Source organism: Bemisia tabaci, chromosome 2 (assembly GCF_918797505.1).
Source record: "Bemisia tabaci chromosome 2, PGI_BMITA_v3".
NCBI lineage: Eukaryota > Metazoa > Arthropoda > Insecta > Hemiptera > Aleyrodidae > Bemisia > Bemisia tabaci.
Genome location: NC_092794.1, coordinates 17,275,232 through 17,301,101, shown reverse-complemented (window position 1 = coordinate 17,301,101; position 25,870 = coordinate 17,275,232). Strand labels below are relative to the sequence as shown.

The window sequence follows — 25,870 nt, the reverse complement described above, 5'->3', positions numbered from 1 at the left end:
AATAATCCTTCGAACGGGAAACTGTGAGAGACATATCAAACAGATCCCCTGACTCAAATTTTGCATGTTTATAGAATACAATTTGGTGCACTGCCAACTCCCAGTCGGACGGAGACGCCGTGTCAAACCACCGCATGGTCCTTGAATTGAGTCTAATTAATTTCTTTGCGTATGCTTGTTGTGTCAAGATATCAGTGTTGTCAAATTAGGAGGGAAATCTGAGTATATTTGTATATTTGGCTGTACTAGTTATGATCTATGTTATTAGTAGGTGCTTGAACCTGTGAGAGTTGTGTTTCAGCCTCATGTTGCAACTGTGATCAGAAAGTTCCCTTCTCATAATTTTTTCCTTTGCTAAGAGGATGCTATTGGTATCAAAGCAAGTATCTCCTGTCACTAGAAGGCAAAGAGGTCACTAACTCGGACCTCTTAAAGTCGATAACCATGACATAATGCAAAGGAAAATCTTGTCTCTGTGCAAAAATATTTCCGTTCAAAAAGAAAGAAGAAAAATGAAATCCTAAAAAAAAGTTGCTAAAAATGAAAGTTTTTTTAAATATTTGACGTCGAGACTGTACCTGTCTGTTAAAAGGTGACTTTATAGTCTCTTCATATACGAAATGTGATGTACTGGTCAACCAGGTAGAAACCATAGTAATAGGTATAACTACCATTATTTGTCTATCTATTGATTAGGGCTCTTTTTCAGTCAGAAACTAAAATGTATTATTTTTCCCTAATTATTTGGATGATCATACTTCTGCATTTATTTGGTAACTCATGACATATGACATGAAAGGCTCACCTAACATGGGAGATGACATCATCAATCAGAATAATTATGTCAGTCGGAGTGATTAAAGTATTCTAAAATTAGCAAAATTAAATCTTCCGGTTTCTGTATCAAAATAATTGGTTCAGTAAATTTTGAATCAAAACCTGTTACTTAAAATATTATTGAGGAATGAAAATTTTCCCTGATGATGGTAATTGTCTCTCAAAATATCTGTTAATTGTTCTTTGACAAGCTTTATTTTATTTATACTTTTCTTCTCTCCGAAGTTCAGAGGATATATGAAGTGTCTCCAAATTTTAGGGAAACAAATCTGCATGCCACATACATTCTATCAGTTCAACTTGGCTCCAATGTATAATACTTTATGGATAATTTAAAAATAGTCGAATAGCCCTTAGTTTAACCAAAAAGTACTTCAATGAACTCAGTAATGGCTTAACAGCCACAAAATCTCACTGAGAGACCATGTCTGCAGTGCTCCGTTTTAAATTTGTCCCAACTATTTGAGAGCATCAAATAAGTCTTTACGAGCCAGTCTCTTTGCGTGGATGAGAGCTCCTAAGTTTAGGGGCAATGAAATGAAAACAAAATGTGAAACCCAAGTTCCTCTAATCCATTGTTTTCACTTTTTGGCAATTTATGTCCTGTCTAAATTCCCCTTGCGCTGACTGAATCTCTGTCTCAGAATGTAGGTTATTTTTTTAGCAGAAAGAATTCATTGGTCTTTCTCACTTTCAACTTGTGGGTGTTGAATGCAGAATTCTTCACGATGAGGTCAAGAACAGTTCTTTTGCTCTAAAACAATATTGAGTACCTGAAAGCCCCTCTCGGATTTTGTATAATTCCTCTTAATTTTGTAAACAGAATCTGTTTACTATTCAGTTCACTGTCTAACTTGATTTACCTTTAAATGAGTTTGAATGAGAGGAAGAAAAAATACATATCTTCGACCAAACAAATATGTTTGTGAAGTTTTGACTTTTTATGAGTTCTAAATCATGTTGTTGAAAGTATACAAAGCAACAAAACAGCAGAGGCAAACTCTCAGCATAACAAAATGTTCAGCAAGAATGTGAAGCACAGATTGCATTTGACTTCTTAGTGGAGCTGGGTCATCAAATTTGGTAAAACTCAGGAAATTGATACAACTTTGTTACAAGAATTATTTTGATTTATATCGGTTTGACTAAAATAAAATGTTGGTCTGTTTTTTTCTAGACCATGGACTGGGTTTCCAAACTGGATAGTCAGCTTTACCCAATTATAAACGAAGAAACTACTACATCGGATGCTGTAGTAACTGAGATTGAAAACAAGCTCAACGTTATTTTGCCGGAAGTCAAACGAACTCAATCGGAAATCGAAGCAAGAATCCAGACTGCTGAGGCTTTAGTTGGCAAAGGTAATATTACATTTTATTTCTTTTACTCTCTTTCCTTTTTTACTTTTTTTTAAAAAAAAAAAAAAATTGTTTAAATTTTTCCTTATCCGTGAAAGATCTATCCATTGCTGGTTTTAAGTAGCTCTCATGAGTCTCATCAGCGGTAATGAGTGGATGTTTTTGAAGTTGAATTCTTAAGATATTCCCTCTTGATTTTGCAAAGGATTTCAGGATATTTTGTGTTCGCGAAATTTTCCCAGATTAAGGAGCAGTTGATAACCTCTGCTCATGAGATTGTATTTAGAGATAATTTCTAATCATTGGAAATCACACAGTGCATCGAAGTGAAGATGAATCCTAGAGAAAACGAATTCTATCAATCTCTCATTTTCAATTGGACTTATTTCTGTCAAACGGAACTAAGCGTCATAGGGGGAGTAAGGTAGAGGGGGGCTTGGATTAGCGGCGGAACCGGGCGTCGGGCTCATTCCGTCCTATACTCGCAATGTTTTTCCATGATGCTTAGTTCCATTTGACAGAACGCGCTATCCGGCATTCTAAATTCCTCAAAAGGAACTCAAATTGGCGCTTAGTTCCATTTGACAGAAATACGTCCAATTGACACCGCAACCTTTTTAGATAGAATAATTTTCTATAAATGTCCAATCAAATGGTTTCAAACTTGTGAAGTATGTATATATTACACTTATGTTCTATCAAAATTTCTCCATTTCTAAAATTTTAATGACAATCTGTTGCTCAAAGCTTTGAACAACCCAGCAAAAGATATTGAAATGAACAGTTAATCTTACTCACTCCTTTACTCTCATATGATGTAATTTTTAAGATTGATTTTTTTTTTTTTTTTTGTCTTTAGGAAGAAAATGAAAACCACATTAGTCATCTCCCTTTAATACTAAAGCTTTTCATTTTTTCCTTGAAGGCAATCACTCTTCCTCCCAAAAAATGTATTAATGTGCTCTCTCTCCAAGAAGATTCTCCTCAAAAGTGGCCCCTTTTCTTGGGGAACCTGAGGATTTCATCGAGGTGTGATTGAAATACAACTTTTCAATGGGAAAAGCCTTTGTCAGAATTTTTAATTTGCGTTCAAACCTGATTTTGATTAATTAACGATTCAAAGTTTACATTTATAACATCTACAAGGGGGTTATTTCATGCCGATCAGTGTTCATTATGCAAAGCCGCGTCAATAAAATTAGCTCATAGCTCAAGCTAAAACTTTTACAATAGGCATTCCTCATCCTGAGGTTTCATTTTCAAAGCCTTTTATCAATGAACTTTTGGTGTTTAAGGTGAAGTGGCCAATATAGACCAATTATTTTGAGAGGCTCTTTCATTTATGCACTAGCTGCATTTCAAGAATTTGATTTGTGTCAGTACTTAGATTTTTTAAATTGATTATAGGTGAGGCTCAGGATGCAGTGCCACCTCGCTTACGAGAACTCAACGAGAAACTATTGGCGATTATCTCAGATTATCAAAATTTAGCAGATATGCTTATTAAATTCTTTAAAAACTTATCTCAGGTGAGTACAAAATATTTAGCTTGTTAAATACAAATAGAAAATAGGTGCATATTCGCCAACCCTAAATATTGCTTGGTCAAATACATATATTTATTTTGTTTTGTGAAGAAAAATTTGTTGCTACATTGAATATCAAAATGAGTTGAATCACATTCCAAACCCTGGAAGAAAACAATCAGGCTTCCGATGTTCAGAAGAAATATTTGGCTAGCTGCCATAGATGAGAGAGAAAAATTTGAGAACTGCATCAAGGCATGCCACCAATTTCATGCAGTCGGAGATTCATTGCCATCATATGCAGGAATTTTTAATATTTCCCTGTTACTGCACACCAAACAATACAGACTCTGTTCAATTTGGCAGCTTTGAGTTGAATTTAAGCTGTGACGTGATAGACTGCTACAAGATTATTTTATTGAAAGCTAAATGGTGCTGTGTTACCATATTGTTCGGTGAATCCTGAGTCTCATAACTCAACTTCTCAGTAGTTTTCAGATAAAATAACTTTTAAGATTATCCAACGTTTTTCTTTAAGAAAAAGTTTTCAGTATAGATTGCATCTTGCTTGTATTTATCCTGATTGTTGTTAACATGATAAATTTTATTCAAGTAATACGTATTGACTTTTTTTATTTCATTAATTTATTCCATCAAGGTTAAAATTTGTTTTTGGAACTTTCGTGGAAAAGCCTTCTGATACATGTTTCCTCTGCAAAATTTTCATGTAGAATACGATTTATGCAACAAGAATTACTAACATTAGCTCCTAACCAAGATCATTTTCATTTAGCATTGGTTACAAATAAAATTGAATTCCTCAAAAAAAAAAAACAAAAAAAACCTGAGTCCACGTGAATCAAATCGGGCACTACGGCAATTTTGGCAAGCTTTCTTAATCAAGTAATATTCTTTCTCCACCCTGTTCTGTTCAAAGTGTGAACAACATGCAACAGCTGAGCCGAAGTGTTGAGATTGAGATTGCCATATTTTCATATCACAGAGACTGTTATGGTAATGCTTTGTGTCTGATGTAATTCTAGTAGATTGTGGTTTTTTTATGTGCGGAAAGTTTGAAATTTCTGCTTCAAAAAACGTTAATACCTGGGTTAAGAGTTACTTCAAATAATTTTTGTCTCATCTTTTGTGTTCCACATGAAATTTTTATGAGATAACGTACATCATAATGTTGAAATTTGCACCTTTTCTAAACCGTTACTCAATTAATTCTCTAATTAACTTGTTTCTTTTCGCTTACAGGTAGAAGAAACAGTCATAAAATCTGAATCAAACTACAACGCTGATAGTATAGAAAATAATTTAAATGCTGTAGATCTTGCAATTGATGATCATGATAGCCTTAAACAATCTATATCAGAGTGTTTTCGACAGTCTCATTCAGAAAGCGTTAAAGTCATCAATCAAATCAAGCAACAGGTACAGAAGTTTTTTTAGATCATTGAACAAACTAACTGAGGCTTTATTACTCTCCAAGCAGTATATTTTTTTCTTCAGAGACCTACATGGTTAATTTGAAAAGCAAAATAATATAATTTATTCTCTAATTGTTTTGTAAATGCCGTGCTTGGTTTGATCCGTTTTTTTCCCCCATTTTTTTTTCTCCAAGGCTCAGAAATTCTAATTCTAATAATTAAGCAGTATGTGTAACTTAACTTATTCAACATATCTTCTATCTGAATATCCGATTGAGGTATATATGCATGTACAGAGGAAGGGCTTTACTCATAGTGTACCTTAGTTGTTTCTAGAACTCACAGAACACAGCACAAGCGCTTTTTAGTGTCAAGCCATACAATCAGAAAAAGTGTATTATACAATTGAAGTATACTTTTCAGGTACCATCTTTGATTGATTCCCTCTTTGTTTTATGATGCAGGAACCAGAAAGTGCTGGTGAAAGGGACATATCGTGTATTAGGCGTTTGCTGGACATGAAACGAAGTAGCTGGGAACGGAATTGGGCGGAGTACAAAGTTAAGCTTGAACAAAAACAGCAGCTGTGTCAATTTGATACAGATCTGGCAAATATCAACCACCATCTAGACGATTTATCTAAACAGCTGATCACCATCCGTGGACAGTATGGCGAAAGCCTCTCCTCAGCCAAATCAACATCTCTTGCATTCCTGTACTTTGAGAAAACTGTGCAGGTATTATCACTTGTTAATGAGCTAGACCACAGAGAACTTGTATCAATAGGTATTGAAGTTATTGAAGAATTTATCTGCAAAGTTCTGAACTTTTCTGCTTACTATAGAATTGCTAAGCATATTTTAGAATTTACCTTCTATGTAGTTTTTTTGGAATTATTGTAGAACTCAAGCTCTGAGATCAGAGTAATCATGTCATTATTGAATTACTCGTATTTTCAACATGGAAACAGGATCGTATCATGGAAGGTTATCTTCCCATTCCGAAATTTTTCTGCTCTCTAGTGCAAAAAAGTCAACTTTTTGCAAACACCTCATGTCTATAAGACTCAGTCTGCAAATTGATCAACAACTTTATGCTATGGTTACAAGAGAGTTTAAAGTTGAAAACAAAAAATTCATTTTTACAAGATTTCATTTAAATATGGAGCTAAAAATTCAATTATTGCTAGAAATCTTCAGAATATTCAAAGCTTGATGTCACCAAACTCACAATTTGAAGGTTCTGCAGAACAAAATTTTTAAGCGTTAATAGAGTTTTTATCCCATAGTTAGAAATACTGTCGTTAAATGAGCTGTAGTGTACTTAACTGTTTTCTATTTACTTTATGAAAACTGAAATATCTTCTTTTATACTTATTTATCAAACTTTAAATGAGTCTCCAAGTTTTATGATGTTTTTAAACATAAATATGTATTGCTAATCACCAATTTATCTCTGAGCAAACTAAATTTTAAATCAAGATTGAAAATAATTACCTAAATAGAAATAAAGAGAATGAAATTCAAACTAATGAAAAGAAAATTTTAATATTTTTCATGTGGCACAACATAATGAGCCCTAGATTTGCATTCATTTTAAACCCTCTCTGTTTCAGCTTCTAGAACAACGTATTGAAACATTCATCACTGCTGCTGAGGCTATGCTCAATAGCGGTGAATGCAACTCAGACCATATCAATGAGGAACTAGGCAAATTAAAGAAATCTAGGGAAGCATTTTTAGAGGAAGTTAACAAAAGTAGGCATTTAATTGATTTAAGTATCCAGTATTTCCAATTAGTAGAAGAGGTAAGAACTTTTTTATGAAATCTTTCTTTTTAAAGTCCGATTCCATTTAATTCAGGCATCTTCATTTTTCCATGATCTCGTTAAAATAAATGTGTTGTTTTATTTTAAGTTCTAATATGAAACTGATTTGACAAGTGTCATAGATCATTGACAGAAAAGTATTTTATTTTCTAGTCAAGTAGCACCAATCATCCCCATCAAAATTATAGGTATACTTAATTATTAATTTTTGTGTCAATAGTAAACTCAAAAAAAGTTTTTTTTATAAAAAAAAATGTTGCCGCGTTTTTTCTTGTCAATTTGTATGTTCATGAGACTTTAACTGAGTAAGCATTTGTTTCCTTTTACTGTTCATCTTCAGAGGCGAGACTGTGAAAAAGTGTAATGTCAATTGGAGGTATTCATACTCAAAAAAACTATTCGCAAAATTGAAACGAACAATGAAATTTGTAAAACCTACTCACACAGTTCCTTTTGATTTTATTCATTTTCACATGTATGCATTAACTCGTTTAATTTAGAACCTAGCACAAGTTTGACAACAATTTTCGACTCTAAACTATAAATTTTTCCTGTCCTTAACATCTAATTAGCTTACCGCAAGTCATACAGCTCATAGCAAAGTCGGTCGAATAGCTGGTGAAAGAATAAATCTTTTTGCTTCTCATGTAAGACTTTCTAATCTTTAGTGTTGCTTTTCAAATTTTCAGGCGCAAGAGTGGTTCAGGGAAGGAAGTAAACTCTTAATTATGATTGCACGGAAAACATCAGAAGTAGAACGCCCTGATGAAATCAATCAGTTACTAGAACAAATAGAACTCTTCCTCAAGCCGGAAGAAGTTAGGCAAGAAGAGCGGCTTGACAAAATATCTCAACTTGCAGCTCAAATTTTTGGTAAGTTTGTTACAGGCTAGCTTTTATTTTAAAAACTTGTTCAATGTTTCACAAACCTTGAAGTTATTGAAGGAACTCCAGAAATGGAAAACAATTTTTTCCATGTAATGATCAAACTCTAAAATTCAGGAGGTCATCAAGTAATTTATCTTCATAAACTATCAGGTGATAATAACTGATGATTTTCTTTGGCCGACTTCCGTTGCAATCTTTAGTGGTGAGAAAGTGTCTCTAGTACCCCATCTCATAACTACCAAAAATACCGTAGATGATTAGAAGAATGGGAAATAAATGAATGCAATTCAATTATTAATATTTCTACATATTTTGTTCTATTTTTTTATTATTTCAGGTGAGGAGAAACCCAGCACTGTAGAACAGATGACCTCTGAAAGTCAGGAACTAGTTGAATCATTTCAGTCAGTCTGCAAAGAATTGGAAGCTCTCGGAGACTCATATAGGAAAACTGAAGAAATGAAAATGGAATTGGATGAGACAGTACAGAAACCATCTGAGATCTCCGAAGAAAATGAGCATTCTGAGCTTACCATTCAGGAAGTTGATGAGGAGGAAGAAAAAGAAATTCAAGTCGATCCTGTGAGTACATCACATTTATCTTCAGTTCTACGTCTTTATTTTGTCAATGTAAAAAGTCAGAAAATGTCGATCATTTTCGACAGGTCAAATCTTGGAAAATCAGGGAATTTTTTCCTGCTAAGTCTGTAGACACCCTGATTGTGCCAAGGTGTTTCAGAAATGTGAGGAAACTCCCCAAATAAATTAACTGAAAACTGCACCAAAATCTCATTTTTCAAATGTTTTTCAAATTCAAAAGTAAAACTGTCTTTTGCCTCTTCGTGGTAGTTGGAATATTCAGAAACTCCCCAGCAAATTATCTTTTTCACTTGGAAACTATGGGGCATTTCTACTTGAAATTTTCGGTTTTTTCCCTCTAATACAGAGCAAAAATCAGTAAAATGTTGGACAGAAACTGTGCAGTCACATTCTTGTGAATAATAAAATTGTTTGAATTACTTTTGGAACCTTCGGATGGAGTTGTGCTCTTTCTCGAGAACAATGACGAATTCCTCAAGGAGAAATCTGTATGTATCTGGGAATTACTAAGGTTTAGTTTAATTTACCTCTTCTCGATCTCTTTCCACTTATTGGGTACTGTTTATTTTGTCTCAGATACAAGAGTCACCTCCAGACGAACGAATAGAAGTACTTGAAAAACAGGATAGAAAATCTCCCAGTCCCCCACCTCCTGAAAAAAAAGCAAAATTCAACGAGGAGGAGAAGCTTGAACCTCCAGTTTTTACTGAACCTCTCGTACCATGTACCGTACAGGAAGGTGAAAAATTCATTCTAGAATGCAGGTATGTATTTTTATGGTAACATCTCAGTGTTAGGTAGTGTTTGAAATTTTTTTTATTTATAATAATATCAGGATTTTCAAAATAAGCTACATATAGCAAATATACCATTTTGTTTCACAAAAAGTTGTTCATTCCAAATCATTCAATAACTGGTTGAAAGCCTTAAGATTTTCATCCCAAGCTATTGATGTCAAGATTATACAGTATGCTCCTGAAAAATAGCCTTTTTAGAAAATCATTGAACGTTATCTGAGAAAATAAATTTAGCTAGGGTCATTGAGCAGACGAAATTATTTTACAAATAATCGGAGCACTAATAAATAATAAATCTCCTAATTCTCAATGTCAAAAGTAAAAGATGAAAAAACACCGCAAAAGTGATTCTCCTTCAATGTACTTATTGATCAGTTCATGATCCCATATATATTTTATCATTTAATATTTACTTTTTTAAAATATCTTGTATTGTACTTTCCAGAATTACCGGTAGTCCGACTCCTAAAATTAAGTGGCTCAAAGATAATTTATCGATAGAAAATAATCCTGATTACCTGACAAAATTTGAAGATGGTATCTGCACTTTGACAATAGAAGAAACATTTGCTGAAGACTCAGCACAGTTCACATGTGTTGCAACTAATGAGGCAGGTTCTGTCTCAACATCGGCTGTACTCTCTGTCACTGGTAAGAGTGAAGTTCAGTTGAAAGTTTGTATTAAATTTTGATGTAGCTTAAGCAACTTTTCGTTATTGAAACATATAAATCTGAGATTCGAGAGTAAAATGAACATCACAGAGCTTGCTTTAAGCTAGTTGACTGTCTAGGCTTTTTCAGTCCCCAGTCTCACAAAGCCAACGCAACGTCGTTCCAAAGGTACACAGTGTTACGCCAGCTGTAGTTTGCTAGCTGCCAGAGTGCCACTAGAGCTGCCAGCTTGTTATGATCATGACTGATTGTTATTGCAGTATCCTAAAGAGTGCACCACTGTCATCTGTATGTGATTCTTACTTTTCTGGCCAGTTTTTTGTGTGTGTTTATCACACAAAGTATACGCAGTAGTAGGCCAGGGTGTGCCTTGACACACCAACAAATTTTGAGTTAGTTAGTTAGTTAGTATAATTTTAAGACATTCAGCGTCTCAGGCCATGAACGTCTTTACGGATAATTTTGAAAATGGGAGTTTAAACGAAAATTTAGATTTTTAAATTAAGAGAGGTGAAGAGTTTTAGAATTTTGGTGGTAATATTCTTTCGCATTTAATTGACTTATTATGTATGAAAATTCTCTCCACGATTTTTCTCCTTTCTCACTAATATTTTCCATGGTGAAATTTCTCATGGCCAACATCACATGTTCCTTAGAGTCCGCATGTACACTTACAATTATTTTAAAAAGTTTAAAGCTTTAAAAAAAAAAAAAATTTGCGGGTAAATCTTGGGGGTTTCATTCATTAGGAAGGGAGGTTTCCCAGAGTTTTCACACACCTCAGATTTCCTCGATCTAGCACATTCACCGTAAATTTTTTGCGCACGTCAATGGTATCAACTTTCCTTAGTGAGTTCTATGGTTTTGTGGAACCAGTCATCGCAGGTCCCCATGGGACAGCATGGCAGCCAACTTGTTGAGATGTTACTAGCCTTGCTCATAGCTTCAATCATTTTAGAAAGCCATTCATAATACTTTTAAATACAGGAGTTTCTTCATCACAAATTTAGTGAAATAATGGTAAAATACTCGCATGAGAACTCAAAATTAAGGAAATAATGTGAGTATCATATTCCTTACTTTTTCAGAGGTTCCATCCGACGAACACATCTCTGCTCCTGAGTTTGTGAAACCGCTTCAAAACACAGTAACAAAAGAGGGTGAAGAGCTAGAACTCTCTTGTCAAGTCACAGGCAACCCCCTACCAACTGTACAATGGTACAAAGATGACGTCTGTATTGATAACAGCTCCGACTATGTAATATCTTACAACAACGGGGAAGCTATTTTGAAGTTAGAAAAGACAACGGAGAATGACTGCGGGAAGTATTCATGCAAAGCCACCAATGCATCGGGATCGAGTTATTCACATGCAAGTGTCTCTGTTGAAAGTAAGTATTTTGAAATTTCCCAGAGATAATCGTACACTATTGGTCAGGAGTTCTCAATTTATGGCTCTAGAACCTAGGGCCTGTAAAATAGACTAAATGATTTGGACCCAAATAATAAATTACAGTCAAGAACCAGGAACCATGTATCTTGAATGTGTCGTTTCAAAATCTCCATTCCCATTTTATTTTTTTATAAAAAAAACAAGCCAACTTTATAGCTCGCAATTCTATAGAACATGTATTCAGTTAACAGTGAGGAAAATTCAAGAAAGCAATCATGTTGATTAAATTTCTAAATAATGTATAAAGTAAAAAAAGAAGTCCGCAACTTTGTAAACATAGATACAAGATTTTGCACTTTGACCATCAATATGCTGAAGTGTTAGAAGAAGGTCGTAATAATTTTGGTCCATATCCTGTCTAGTTTTTAATGATCTCAATACAGATGGGAATTATTCTGAATAACTAAAAACTGCGGAACAACCCTCACTGCAAAAAGACTTACATGGGGGAAGAAAGTGAAAAGATTGATGGATGGGAAAAAAAAATCAAGTAATAAGCTAGAAAGAGAGTTGACCACCATAAAGAAACCAAAGTATAAAAATAATCCAAAAATGTGTCGAAAAATAAGAACTTTTACTTTTTTTAAAATCATACCTTGTTCAGAACCTAAGATTTCTTACAATTTTTGATATCATGTTCATGCATATTCTCTCCCTGTTTTTACTTATTAGTAATGTTAGTGAACAATCTTAAAATTGTTTCCTTATTCATTTTAGGCAAAGGAAGTGAAGAGGCAGTGAGCAAAGCACCAAGATTTATCAGCCCCCTTCTAATGTAATGGCTCGTGCAGGCCAGAAGATCAAGTTGGAGTGTGAAGTTGAAGGAGAGCCTCATCCTGAGCTTATTTGGATACACAATGATAAAGTCATCCCTGAGACAAGAGATGTCCAGGTAAGTTTTTCACTGCAATTATGTTACCTTTTCGGAATACTTGTTCAAAAGTTGTCGATCCTCTGCAAAATTGTATGACCTCCATAACGGTAGGAATCAAAAGTGAAAGCTGACAAGATCAAATGCCATAAAGTGTGATAGGTATTGATTGGTTCAATATGTGCTGAGCCGTCTCTTTGAAAGAATGTACAGTAAGACCTCGATTTATCGGATTTCACGGGACCGGAGGCCAAATCCGTCAAATTGTGATCCGATAATGCGAGGTCTTACTGTATAATCTGTCTAGTCCTTTGATTGTGAAGGGAAAACTTGCTGGGATGGACAAAAGAAATGATTGATACGCCATAACCTGATCTGTCATGAGTAGGGGGTCCTCATTTGAAAACGTTGATATTTTGGAGGGGGGGGTTGCTTTCCTTTCCGGCCTCCTGTGGAAGGGTGAGGGGTCATGATCCTCTCTTAGTTGATTAGGACAACAGTCCATACTGGAATATTTTAACTCAAAATTTGAAAAAGTTACGGCGTATCGAGCGTTTGTTTTGTTTTGCGTTTCCTGGTGTACAGGCTTTGCATTTATAGCATAATCTAATAGTAGCTTGCGTCATACTTACCTAGTGTGCCTGTTAGCCTGTACAAAATAAACTTGCCTTCCATAGGTTTCGATTTTTCCTAATATCAGTTTATTTTTTTCCCCTTCCAGTTCTTCCATGATGGGAATAAAGTTGGCCTAACCATCAATGAAGCATTTCCGAAAGATGCAGGTGTTTACAGATTACTCGCCAAAAACTTGAGTGGTGAAGCATCCTGTTCTTGTACTGCAGCTGTGAAAGGAATCCCTCCTCTAGAAACTTCTGATTCTGAACTGGCTAGTGATTCTGAGTTGGTGAAGCCAGTGATAAAAATGCCGCTGAAAGACGCGACTGTCGTTGAAGGAGAAAAAGCCCAGTTGGACTGTATCATTGTTGCTCAACCTGAGCCTGAGGTAACTTCAACTTTTCCTCCTCTTTTTTCATGTAGATTCTGACAAATTTTTGCGCTTACTATATGGATAACTGGATTGCATTTTGCAAAAAGGAACCAGGCGCATTGCAATGTTGCTAAAATTGTGCATCTTCTTTTGTCTTGGAAGAAAAACCAGATTATCCATCAACAGGTCCTAATTTACTTGCTAAAAACTATAAATTTAAGACAAAAATGATTACGTAAATTTCATATTTTTTTATGGTTTCAGTAATTTTATTGCGAAGGATGTAGTTGCACAATCTTTGCACCATTGCAATGCTTTACAAAAAAAAAATAATGCTTTTTTACAAAATGCAATCCAACTTTTCCATCAAAATCGGTTGAGCATTGGTGGTCTCGGTGACAGATTTCGAGTATTTGCACAGTTTTAGAAAAATCTCTCCATTTGATAGTGTAGAAAACTGCTATAAAAATTATGGTTGCTTCGCCCTCAATCTTCAATCAACTTGGAATGATAAATTATAATATGTGCTCGTTTGAATTGGTGAAATATTATGATTTGAGAAGTGGATAATGATTTGTGTGTCTTTTTTATGACAGGTAATCTGGTATTTTGAAGGAAAACCTGTGAAAGAATCGTCCGATTTACAGTTGATTTTTGCTGGTGACCGTTGTACTCTAGTCATAGACCATGTTAGTCAAGAAGACAGTGGTGAATACGAAGTAGTTGCCATTAACTCAGCTGGAGAAATCTCAAGTTCCTGCTCACTATCAGTTCAAAGTAATTTTACCTCAATTTTTTTTTTCATCTGTAGTACCAGCAGACATATTTTGTGTGTGAATACTCTAAAATAGACGTTTTTGCATTTAAAAAAAAAAAAAAAAAAAAAAAAAAAAAAAATAGTTATTTTCTGAAATTTAAATTGTCAAAAAGTGGCATAAATCAGTTAATTTTAAAAGACTCACACATTGCCACTTGATTCAAAGCTCAGTTTTTTATTTTTATTTTTTCATTCCACACAATCAAACTCTGAGCAAAATAATGAGCCATGACAGTCGCAATGACCTTCAATTTTTCATCTTCCACCCATAATTTTGTTTCAAACTTTAATGTGAATTCTCTGTACGTAGGTCCTGAGGTCAAAATTATCGAAGAACCACAAGGACCTGAAAGCACTGAAACTATCGAAGTAACAGAAACAGTTTTACCCAAATTCAATAAACTTTTAGACGATATCTTAACACGAGAAGGTGACTCAGTTTCTCTTGAAGTTTCAATCTCTGCGCAGCCGGCCCCAACCGTTAGATGGTATCTGAACAATGCTGAAATAGCTCCATCAAGCAGAGTCCAAGTAAGTTTGTAACCACAAGATTGTTAAAAAGTCGGATTATGAAATTTTACATTTTAGTTCCTCTGAAGAAATAATTGACATTCAATAAAAACATCCCATTTGCAAGATTGTTTAAACCAGTACCCTCAAGTGGTAGAACCAACTTTCTTGTGTTAAAAATTAAATTACCCAGTCAAATTTGGCAATAGCTGATGTGGCTAGGTTCTTTTCTGCTAAATGCAGTTCAATCATCCCAATGAACAGCGCTAAATTTCTTTATGAAGCAGAAGTGCAGTGCCCTCAGGCCCAATTTTTCCAACTCCTAAAACTCAGATACCTAATTTCTTCTGCCTGTCTCAGATTTCAGAAGATGCAGATGGCACCCACAAACTGTACATCACCGATGTTAAACCTGAGGATAGAGGCGTCTACACAGTTAAAGCAATCAACTCCTTAGGTGAAGTGAAGTGTTTCTCTCACCTGATCGTGAAAGAAAATACCACTCTCGACTCTAAACCATCATCAGACATTCAGTTAGAGGAAAAATTATCCATCCCTGCTTTTATTGAAATGTTCTCAGACAAAACTGTGCCTGTTGAAGGATCTGTGAAGTTCGAATGTAAAGTTGTCGGAAAACCAGCACCAAAGGCAAGTTAAAGCAAGATTGCAAGATTTTTTTTCTTTAAAAATAGAGTATTTTAAACATTTGAAAATATTTTTGAAGTTAAGACCATACTTTAAAGTCTGTCTCTTAGGATAACGGACGAATTTTCTCAATGAGAGAGATTTAATGTAGGAAATGTTTGTACGTCAATCGTTTTTTTTAGCCTTTAAAGAATGTTTTGGTCAAAGGTAAACCATCTTTCGAAATTTTCCATTATCAGCCTCTTCTTATGATATATGTTCAGTGATATATGATACTGTAATAAGAGTTAAAAACCTCTGATTTGTGTCAAAGAGGTCATTTTCCTTATTACTTCTGGAGTGATTTATTATTTACTAGGGAGGAAATAATGTTATTTTAATTTTGAAGGAGGAAACTAAGAAAAAATATTTGAAAGATCCCTCTAAAAAATTGTACACATTTTTTCACTAGTCTTTCTGCTTTATTTTTTAACACATGTTTACATCCCAGCGGAATCCCTAATCAGTTCAGAAACAATCTTTTAGCATGCTTATAGCCATGCTGTTATATTTATTTTCTTTGCTGGGTCCTGTATTTCTGTTTTTCATTTTGACGATTGTTGTCTCATTCAATTTTCCAAGGTATAAAACCACTCCATTACATAGCAAGACAGGGAACAGATTCCTTCTGATTGAATATGCCTCACTGTCTCAAGGGGCCAACTGTCCCTTTTTCATATTCAAATCAGTAATTTCATTTTCCCCCAAGAATCTGATTTCATTCACGTCACTACCTCAGACCAGTACTGTTATTTGTTTTTTACTTCCCTAACAACTGCAACCTTCAATCAATTGTTACTTTTGTTTTTTTTTTAAATAGATAAAATGGTATTTCAACAATGAACCTGTCTCTGGGAGTAACTTCTTAGTTTCAACAAGTGGTGATCGCCAAATCTTGACAATTCCTGAAGTAAGGACAGAAGATCAGGGTAAAATTTCATGTATTGCAGAAAACGAGGCTGGTAAAACATCATGCGATGCTCACCTCATCGTCGAAGGTAAGACCTTGATCATATTCTTTTTTTTCTCGGGAAGTTGTTACCTTCAATCACTTTGCTTGCTATTAGTTGATGCCGCAATCTAATTTTAAAAGCAAGGTCTCTTTGGTTTTAACGTCTTTCTTTTCATTAATTTTTATCTCTGATTTTAATTTGATCAAGTAGAGTCTGGTGTACTTTAATTGAAAATCACCATACGGAGAGATGTATTTGTTAAAAGAGTGTGGAAACTTTTAAATCGTCTTAAATGCCCCAAGGAATCACATTATTCCAAATAAGCCTCTAGACAAGGTATGAATTTTAGCCCCGCGCAACTTTATTTCTCTTTGAAGGTTAAGGAGAAAAACAAATCACACGATGGGAAGTCTGTAAATTCACCTCCAATCAAAAATATAGTGTTCACATAAATATTAATTGAATGGCAAAAATATAATTGGCATCTTTTGTATTATGCTACTCCCATTTGATCCGTGTTTGAAATTCTTGTTACTGTTAACTCCCTCCAAGTTAAACTGCACAGGGACCTGATTATTAGTTCCACTTAGAAAGAAATTCCACTTGAAGGGCTTTTTGTACGAATGAAAAGTTTGATGGGACCTTAAAAAAATTCGACCTAGGGGAAAATTTCACTTAAAGAGGGTTTAACTCAGAGGAAAGTAATTGTATCTGTCGTTCGGAAGTTGCTTTTTGAAAGATGGAGTGTTGGTTGCGATGTGAAACGGCTAGTGACTGGATTACGGATTACAGACAGCACTTTTACTTCTTTGCTTTTTGTGGAGTAAAATCCTCCAGAGTGTTCTGCCACCGGGAAAGTTAGGAAGAGTAAATGCACAACTGAGAGAATTATAACTCTTGTGCAAGATTGTTATTTTTTGCATAACTTCATGGCGCTTTACTAAGGAGCCTTACAACGCTCTCTCTTGGTCTGTATCAGACTTTTCTCTGCAAAAAATCCTCTATCAATCTGTACGAATACTTGGCGCTGAACTATGTTTTTCCATTCGGCAAAAAAAGTCAGGGAAAGTCAGGGAGATGGAAAATCCAAGGGTCAAGGAAAACCTAGAAAGTCAGGGAGAAGGGATAGAAAATTTTGCTTGACATCCGGAATTCTCAATGTAAATAGAACTCTCTGCCCTTCTAATTAATGTCGCTCTTCTTAAGAGTGCCCAATTTCTGGTCAGAATTTAAACTCTGCTGTGTGTATAGCTTCCGAACAGTTTGAAATATTCTATTGAAAATTCTTGTGATAACAGGAATGTTGCTCACCCAGATTTATTAATGCCACTAGGGCATCAGTTATGTGCATTGCAATGCCAGTGGTGTCAGTTTGTGCGCAAGCACTTGAATGCACACATAAAGTTTGCCAGTAACTTTAGTGCCTCATAATGTGGCAAATCTGTTTTGACACTCTCCCTAATGCATTTCTGGTGCTTGTCCAAAATTTAAAGCTCCTAAGCTAGCTGTCTTGCAAACAGATGAAATATTCAAAGTGAATGAAATCGAAATTCCCCATTAACAATTGCATAGAAACCACAAAACTTTGTTTTGATTCAAGGTATCTACAGGTCTGGTGAACCTTGAAAACAGGAAATTGTCCAGAAATATCATCACTTTAGGGAAATCAGGGAAGTGTCGGAGAACTTTATGAAATAGACTGGATTTTTGAAAGATCTTTTGATTTTAAATTTTTAAAAAGTCGGTGCTGTTCTCTGGATCAAACTGAATCCCTGTCTAGTTTGAGGGTCAGTGCTCTAAGTCATACTCTGAATAGTGAATAGAGGAATCAGTATCAGTGAAGATTGCAATTTCAGTTAGTTGAATGAGATATTCTTGAAGAAAAAATTCACGAATTTCTGTCATTTGCGATGAAATTGAAACAACAAATTTTTCATTTTCAACTTTGTGGGTGCAAATTGTTGACATGAAAAATCAGGAGTCATCTTTTATTTTGCCAGAAAGGACGTGGACGGTCAAGGAATTTTTCAAGCCAATTTTGTAACTGTCTTATGATTTGTCAATTTGTGTTGATGTGCTAGTCTTGATTCCATCGAAGTTTAGATGAAAATCGTCCGAATTCAATTATTTATATCATGAGATCCACGAGGGTCATGACTGGTGCCTTCTCTCTGTAGGTTTACGGGAGCTATTATTAAAATAAATTTTTTATATTTTCATAAACTCATATTCTACACACTTAGAAAGGAAAGCAAGGTGTCTACTAGTCCGTAAATTCCAGAGGTAGCACTGCTGTTTTGAGGGCATTCCGGAAGTACTGAAATAGCACGGAAATTCCCTATAAAGGTCCGAAATTTTTTGCTTCATACCACGGGTTTTTTTAAAACAGCGTGGAAAATATGAAATCCGTTGCGCAATGATTATTAGTGCAGTATTTTCCCGCTGAATCGAGATTTTAAAGCCAATTGATCCTCAGGCCACCAATGAGCTTCGAATTTCCTGGCAACGTCATTTTTCTCGCGATTTGCGCGTGAATTTCGACAATTTTCGAATTTCGTTATTTATAGGCATCACAAAAACACTGAATTTTTCTGCTTATGAGGTTCCGAATTTTTTGGGATGGTACTGAAAAAGTACCGTAAAAGAACTTCATATTTGCCAGCCATTTTTAGTAGACACCCAATTTATGCGACACCAGAATCCCATTATGGAAAGTTGGCAGTTTCGAAAACGCCTTCAATTGTGGCGTGATACCTCACGCATTCCAAGGAACACGAATAGTTGTATCATTGCGCCTTAGCAATGCGATGGAAGATTAATATTGAAGTAGCCTCCACGCTGGCCTTGTCGGGTTTCCTTTCCCGCTTTTGCAGTTTTGGCCGCATATATTAAAGTGTGCTCAAGCTAGGATTGTATTTAGCAAATTCATAATTTTTATAGAAGAACTCAAGATAAACAAGCGGTAAAAAAAATAACTAAATGAAAGAAACTCTAATCAACCATTAAGTACACGAAAGTATAGTAAAAAATGTGTACAAAAAGCTGAAATAGAACGAAAACACATCGGAACAAATTACACGCATATTATCAACTGAAACGAACACTGGAAAAAAAACACATTGGATCTAGAGTCCAGACTCTTGAAAACATTGATAAGAAAAAATACTCTTGATTCAATCAGATTTAAGCTTAAATCAATAGGAAATCCGCTCAAATTAAGAGGCTTGGTTCTTGATTTAAGCAAAAATCCGATTGAATCAAGAGAATTTTTTCTTGCCGATGTTTTTAAGAGTCTGGACTCTAGATCTAATGTGTTTTTTTTCCAGTGAAAGCTATAAACAAAAATTTAAAGAAGTAGATGTGCGCATAACTGTTGCACTAAGTCGTAAAATCAGTCACTCCGTTTATGTCATGCTCCGAATTTTATGCGAAACGAGAATCCCGGTTTGGAAAGTTGGTAATTTCGAAAACGCCTTCAATTGAGGCGTGATACCTCACGCATACCGTAGAGTACGAATAGTTGTATCGTTGCGCCTTAGCAATGCGATGGAAGATTGATATTGAAGTAGCCTTCACGCTAGTCTTGTCGGGTTTCCTTAGCTGCAATTGCAGTTTTGACCGCACAGTTTAAGTGCGCTCAAGCTACAATTGTACTTAGCAAACGGATAATTTGTATAAAATAATTTAAAATAAACAAGCTATAAGAAAAATAACTAATTAAAAATAACTCAAATCAACAATCATTTTAAAGGCACCGAAAAAGTACTGATTTTTTCATGCTCAAGAGGCACTAAATTTTTTTGGAAATTACTGAAATAGTACCATAAAAGTACTTAATTTTTGCCTGCCGGTTTAAGTGGACACTCTGGAATGCAGTATTGTAATTTAAGCTAGTATGTCTATGATAGAAATCAACTGAAACTCTTGAAACTTTACCATCGTGAATTTGGGTATTTTTGAAAATGTTGATGTTCTTCAAATGTTGTACATATCATTGTTTCGAAATTGATGGTCTGATCTTAAGCACAATATTTCGAGGGACCACAATCAATTTACTCAGTTGAGAAATTAGGCGCAAGGAGGCCCTTATCTTGGAAAACGCCTTTTAAGAAAGCTGCTTCTTCTGTGCAAGAAATGAGAAAAATAGGTCTAAGATCTAAAATAAAAGCAGTTTAGCACAGTCTAACACTTGTTTGAGAGCACTTTTTCAAAATTTTATTCAAAGCAAAATTCTCGCACTAAACTTAAAATTAAATTTTATTACATGAAATCGCACTGTGAAAAGAGGAAATACTACACCATTGGTTCATCTATATCCAAAAAAATTAAAACACACCATGATGTACATGTCGGAAAGTATAAATCAATGCCACCCACGAACTTCCTATTTTTACTTTTGCTGTTGCTGTTAAAACATTTCGCGGGGTTTGAACCAGAGACCCCTGAACTGTTGGTCCACTGCCAGTCATGCTAAATATCAGGCCAAGGAGCCAATTATTTGCCAACATATTTGGATCTGCAGTCTCATCTTTTCCCATGTTTTTACTATTCTTTTTTATTTTTTGTTTACACAATTTATTCTCTAAATCGAATTCATCTCTGCATGATTTTTGTTCAGTATTATTGCTGCTAAAAATCAGGGTAATATCGAGGAATGAGATAAATTAAAAATTGGGGTTTCTCTGATTTAAGCCTTTTTCAATTTCAGACCCATTAGTTTTTCTCTCTCTCTCCCTCTCTCCCCCTCTCCTCCCCTCTCTCCCCTCTCTCTCCCTTTTTTGTGGGAGAGAAGACTAAATTTTTAGAATTTGATATAGGGAATGAAGGTCTATCAAAAAATTAAGTTTTGTTAAAACCAGGGCTATAAAAGCATTTCCAGGAAACCCCTTCGTTCGTGTTTTGACGGACAAAGCGATGCGCTCCGATATCAAAATCCACTTGGTCAAGGCCACGACTCCTAAATCGATCTATTCCATTCACGCGGTCGATGAGAGGTTCTGCGTGCCTGCCGGGCTAAATAATGACGTCATTTCTCTTCGCGGAATTCTCGGCATCGGCAAAGGGAGAAGAGAGATGGAACAGAACTAACTGTTATTGTTTTGAACTCTAATTGAGACGAGATGAAATACCTTCAGCATGAAAGTTCAGTTTAATTCCCACTTACATCATTTTGAAACTCGCAGCGAGCTCCCCAGCAGCACAGATTGCAATTACATGGTAAAATTATTTCCCTTGCATCGGAGTGCTGTGCATGTTGCCTGTCTACTATTAGAAGGAGCTCCTCTTAGTGAAATTGTTTGCTACGTTGCAAATCGCTTGATGCAAATTGTGATCTCCAGCTCGATCTTTGAGCACGAAGCCTGGATAAATTTCTTGGAAAAAGCCTGGCCACTCTGTCAGGATGCTCGACCCCCCCCCCCGAAACTTTTAACCTTATGCTGCTGGTACTTATAATTCTACTAATTTCTCACAAGAAATAAACGGTCTCATTGACACCTATTCCCATCCCTAAATATCTTCTACCCAAACCCATGAAGAATAGTCCTTTTAGAACGAAATATTTAAAAAATGAGCTATCCATAACTCAACTAAAACTAGCTTAAAAGTATATTCTGTGAAAAATTTACAGCTGAAATCCAACTTTGAAGCATCAAAAAGTGAGTTTAAACTTCCTTTCTGTCGGAAGGCTCCATGTAATTTCGAAACTTCAAACACGCATTTCTCAAATTAGCAAAAACTGCAACTATGCGCATTGCTCTCCAAGCCCCTCATTTATGCCAATAGCACCGTAGTCTTAAACGGATCCGAAATAAAATCACTTTCTAATGAATCAGTCTCAAAATGTGACCGCTAAATTTTTCCCATGAAAAATGTATAAAACCCGGATCTAAATCAACAGAACTCAGAATGAACAGGAACTAAGCAAACGACCATGAATCACCCTCTTTCGCTTTTCTTACACGAGTGCTGCGAGAGTTGTGGGACGCTGAAGCAACTAATTTAAGCCGGCTCACAGTGGACCGAGTCAACAGGAGAGGTCGGACATGCAATTTTCAACTAAAACTGCAAATTTTGACGTTCGATTCGTCACATTATAATTTTCAAGGGTTGCTTTCAGAAGAAAATTTCACGAGGAAACCAGTAAAGCCACTTTTAAACCCTCAAAGTTTCATGCAAACGGAGTTATGAGCTTTTAAAGTTTCCAAATTTTGTCCGACCTCTCTCATTGACTCGATCCACTGTGCGGCGGGTGTCAGACACACTTTTTGTTCTGACGGGAACGCAGCTCGTAATGAGCGGCACCTTTGGAGAAAGAATGACTGATTAGACTCCTCCTTGGCTAACAGGAGGTTAATGGAGCCGCCATTATAAATACATGCGTTTTCGCTTTTTTGGAACACTGCCTCCAGATTGTGCTCCGCAGGGTCTCCCGTTAAACTAACTCGTTTTACGGAAGAACCAGTGAGCTTCAACTCTCAAGCGTCCCCTCCACGCGCAAATAATCAGAGAGATGCGGGCTGATTGTTGAAATTTATGGACAAAGCTATAGACAAATAAGACAAAAAGGATATGGAGGGATCCTATTGGTGGAAGCGGGTGGTTGGAATGGACAAATGAGGTACGTAATGAGCTAAATAACGGCAGCTCACCCTTCAGTTAGTCCATTATTCTACCCCCCAGTTTGTGTGAACCACCCTTAACCAATAGAATTGCTCCGTACTCGTTATGTCCTCATTGTCCAACGCTTTGTCTGTCAATTTTAATGGGTGTAAGTGATTGTTGTCTGTTGCCTTTCAAAGATCGTCGGGATGGCAATCTTCGAAGAAGACCGATGCATTTGAGAAAAATCTTAGACCAGACCTTGAGACTTTCAAAAAATTTGGTGCAAAACTGGCGGATAAATCATAGACGTGGTGGCAAGAATCGTGAAAAACCGTGATTCGCCAGAGAATGAAAACTTTCAGGGGAAAAACAGGGCATCTGTGCCAAAAACCAGGAATCTCCCCTACCGCTTAGAGACCATTTTAATGTTCATGCCTTTCCACTTAAGCCGTCATTATTGACCACTTGTATGTTCAAATCGTCCCAAGAATACCTAGAGAAGCTTTCATCGACCGTATAATGTGAAGATAAAAACGCTTTTGGAATTAAATATTCTAATGTGCGGCAAATAATTGGCTAAAAGATGGAAAAAAATCGATACCTGTAACTCCAGAGTGTTTTTTAGTTTTATCTCGGGGAAATCTCGGGGAAGTAGGGAAAACTTTGATTTCTCATCAGGGAATGAGTTTCTAAAAATCAGGGAATGAGTTTCTAAAAATCAGGGAATGAGTTTCTAAAAATCAGGGAATGAGCATAGTCAACAACTCTAGACACTATGGCAGATGCACAATTTTCCGTATTTTACCATTCGCATCCAATTTTTAGTTTGGTATCTAGTTTGACGACACTGGGAAAAAAAACACATTGGATCTAGAGTCCAGACTCTTAAAAACATAACTTAAAAACAGCTGGAGTCCTCTTACAGTGAAGCGTTCATCCCTCCACGTAGAAACTGGAGCTTTCAAACTGGTTTTACATCAAACCATCCGTCAAACTACCACCCCTTTTCACTGGAAAAAAACACATTGGATCTAGAGTCCAGACTCTTAAAAACATCGACAAGAAAAATACTCTTGATTCAATCAGATTTTAGCTTAAATCAAGAACCAAGCCTCTTAATTTGAGCGGATTTCCTTTTGATTTAAGCTTGAAACTGATTGAATCAAGAGTCCTTTTTCTTGTCAATGTTTTCAAGAGTCTTAACTCTAGATCCAATGTGTTTTTTCTTTTCCAGTGAAGGAATGAGTTTCTAAAAATCAGGGAATGAGCATAGTCAACAACTCTAGACACCATGGTAGATACAAAATTTTCCGTATTTTACCATTCGCATCCAGTTTTTAGTGTGGTATCTAGTTTGACGAAAAGGGATGGTAGTTTGACGGATGGTTTGATGTAAAACCAGTTTGAGAGCTCCAGTTTGTACGTGGAGGGATGAACGCTTCACTGTAAGAGGATTCCAGCTGGAAACGGAGTGAAATGTGGGTCGATCAGGCAACAGGAGCAGATCTCAAAGATCATGTTTCCCGCGCTCGGGCTCCGAGCGTTGCCCGGGTTCTCGGAAATATAGCGTTTGCCTGGCCGCCGTCCAAGTGGCGAATAAAAGCCGTAAAATCCGCGTTTTGTGACTCCGGTCGCGCCCGCCCAAAGCAGACCGGCCGTTAGCGAAATAAACCCTCGCGTTATTAGCCGCGCCGCGCCAGGCTCCAGCTCCTCCCAGCCTGATTCCCCTATTTCACGATCCATCGGAACTCGGCAATGAATCGCCAATGAGATCATTTCAGGCGTCCGAAAATAATCGGAAACGCGTCGGCAAATATAAAGGTACACTGCGGAAAAAGAAAGTTACCGGCCGTATAGGCATACCGTCCGTTCCGGGCTCAGAGGCCGAAAGTTCCGAGTCCTGGAGCCGTAGCTTTGACTACTCCGGGTGCTACACCCGGAACTTTCAGCCTCTGAGCCCGGAACGCGGACAATATGTCTACATGTATAGCATCGAGTACGGCTTCCACGGCCGGATTTTTTTTTCCAGCGTAAAAAAAAAGTTATCTATTACTTCAGTACCCTTATGGCATCCCTCTTAAGTTTGTAATAGGGTTGTCGCAAACTTTTGCTAGAGCGATGAGTTGAGTTGCTTCTCACGAAAAGTGGCTCAATAATCACACTGAAAAAAAAGTGACGGGTTGCATAGTTGCATACTGTCCGTTTCGGGCTCAGAGGCCGAAAGTTCCGGGCACCGGAGCCGTAGTTTTGACTACTCCGGGTGCTACACCCGGAACTTTCGGCTTCTGAGCCTGGAACGTGGAAGGTATGTCGATATGGCCCGTCAGTATGGCTTTCACGGCCGGAGCTTTTTTTTCAGCACACCATGAGCACATCGGGACAGAACTCTCAACCTCACAATCTGCGTAAGTTAGCGCAATTTTTTGTCTTTCCGCCTCAAAGAGTAAACTTAGGCGAAGGTATAATTTGATACAGGCGAGCCATCCCAGAGTCACTAACTTCGCGTGAAACTGCCCTGTCAAAACGGTCTCATGGGGGCCCATGAGATTTCAGTGGGTCCCCTCGGAGATTTCATAGGAACCTAGTGGAACCCATGCCATGGGTCCTCATGGGGTTAAATGAAGAGACCGAGAGGAACCCATTATGAGGCAGCAAGAGTAACCTGCATGAAACCCTCAGCGCTCCCAGATGGTTCATTCAGACCCTGAGGTTTCCTATGGGACCCTGGGCCAATTCTCAACAGGTCCATGGGAAACCGTGCAATACTTTCATGAGCACGTTTTGGCAGGGTGAACATGGTTTCAATTACCTGAAAGCGAGTTTTTGAAACATGCTGAAGTCTACGCCCAGTGAAACCACCGAGATACGGGTATTCGACGATAATTTTGCCCCATTTCTCAGAGTAACCCACGGTTTTGGGTCGATTTAACACAAAATTGTGTTGAGGAACCAAGCCTTTTAGGTTGACCTGACACAAAGAAAAGTAACACAAAGTAACACAGAGTGACATTCAAGACGGATATTTTTAACTGTGTAGCCTGAAAGCTTTTGC

At 36.6% G+C, this 25,870-nt stretch overlaps 1 protein-coding gene across 5 annotated transcripts in view; it reads left to right on the top strand.

Annotated features, from left to right (window-relative positions):
• The window catches only part of zormin, a 124,622-nt gene that overhangs the window by 75,016 nt on the left and 23,736 nt on the right, over window positions 1-25,870 (top strand). For 4 of the 5 annotated variants that reach the window (XM_072296800.1, XM_072296798.1, XM_072296799.1 and 1 more), the window contains 12 exons: window positions 2,015-2,198; window positions 3,603-3,724; window positions 4,982-5,158; window positions 5,619-5,891; window positions 6,770-6,961; window positions 7,672-7,855; window positions 8,208-8,452; window positions 9,047-9,234; window positions 9,713-9,918; window positions 11,028-11,330; window positions 12,110-12,284; window positions 12,985-13,187. In XM_072296800.1, the coding sequence (XP_072152901.1) occupies window positions 2,015-2,198; window positions 3,603-3,724; window positions 4,982-5,158; window positions 5,619-5,891; window positions 6,770-6,961; window positions 7,672-7,855; window positions 8,208-8,452; window positions 9,047-9,234; window positions 9,713-9,918; window positions 11,028-11,330; window positions 12,110-12,171 (2,136 nt within the window). In that variant the 3' untranslated portion in view covers window positions 12,172-12,284; window positions 12,985-13,187. Of the gene's footprint in view, window positions 1-2,014; window positions 2,199-3,602; window positions 3,725-4,981; window positions 5,159-5,618; window positions 5,892-6,769; window positions 6,962-7,671; window positions 7,856-8,207; window positions 8,453-9,046; window positions 9,235-9,712; window positions 9,919-11,027; window positions 11,331-12,109; window positions 12,285-12,984; window positions 13,267-13,847; window positions 14,029-14,378; window positions 14,600-14,938; window positions 15,227-16,082; window positions 16,261-25,870 lie in introns of those variants that run through there. The other variant, XM_072296797.1, reaches the window with a different exon arrangement.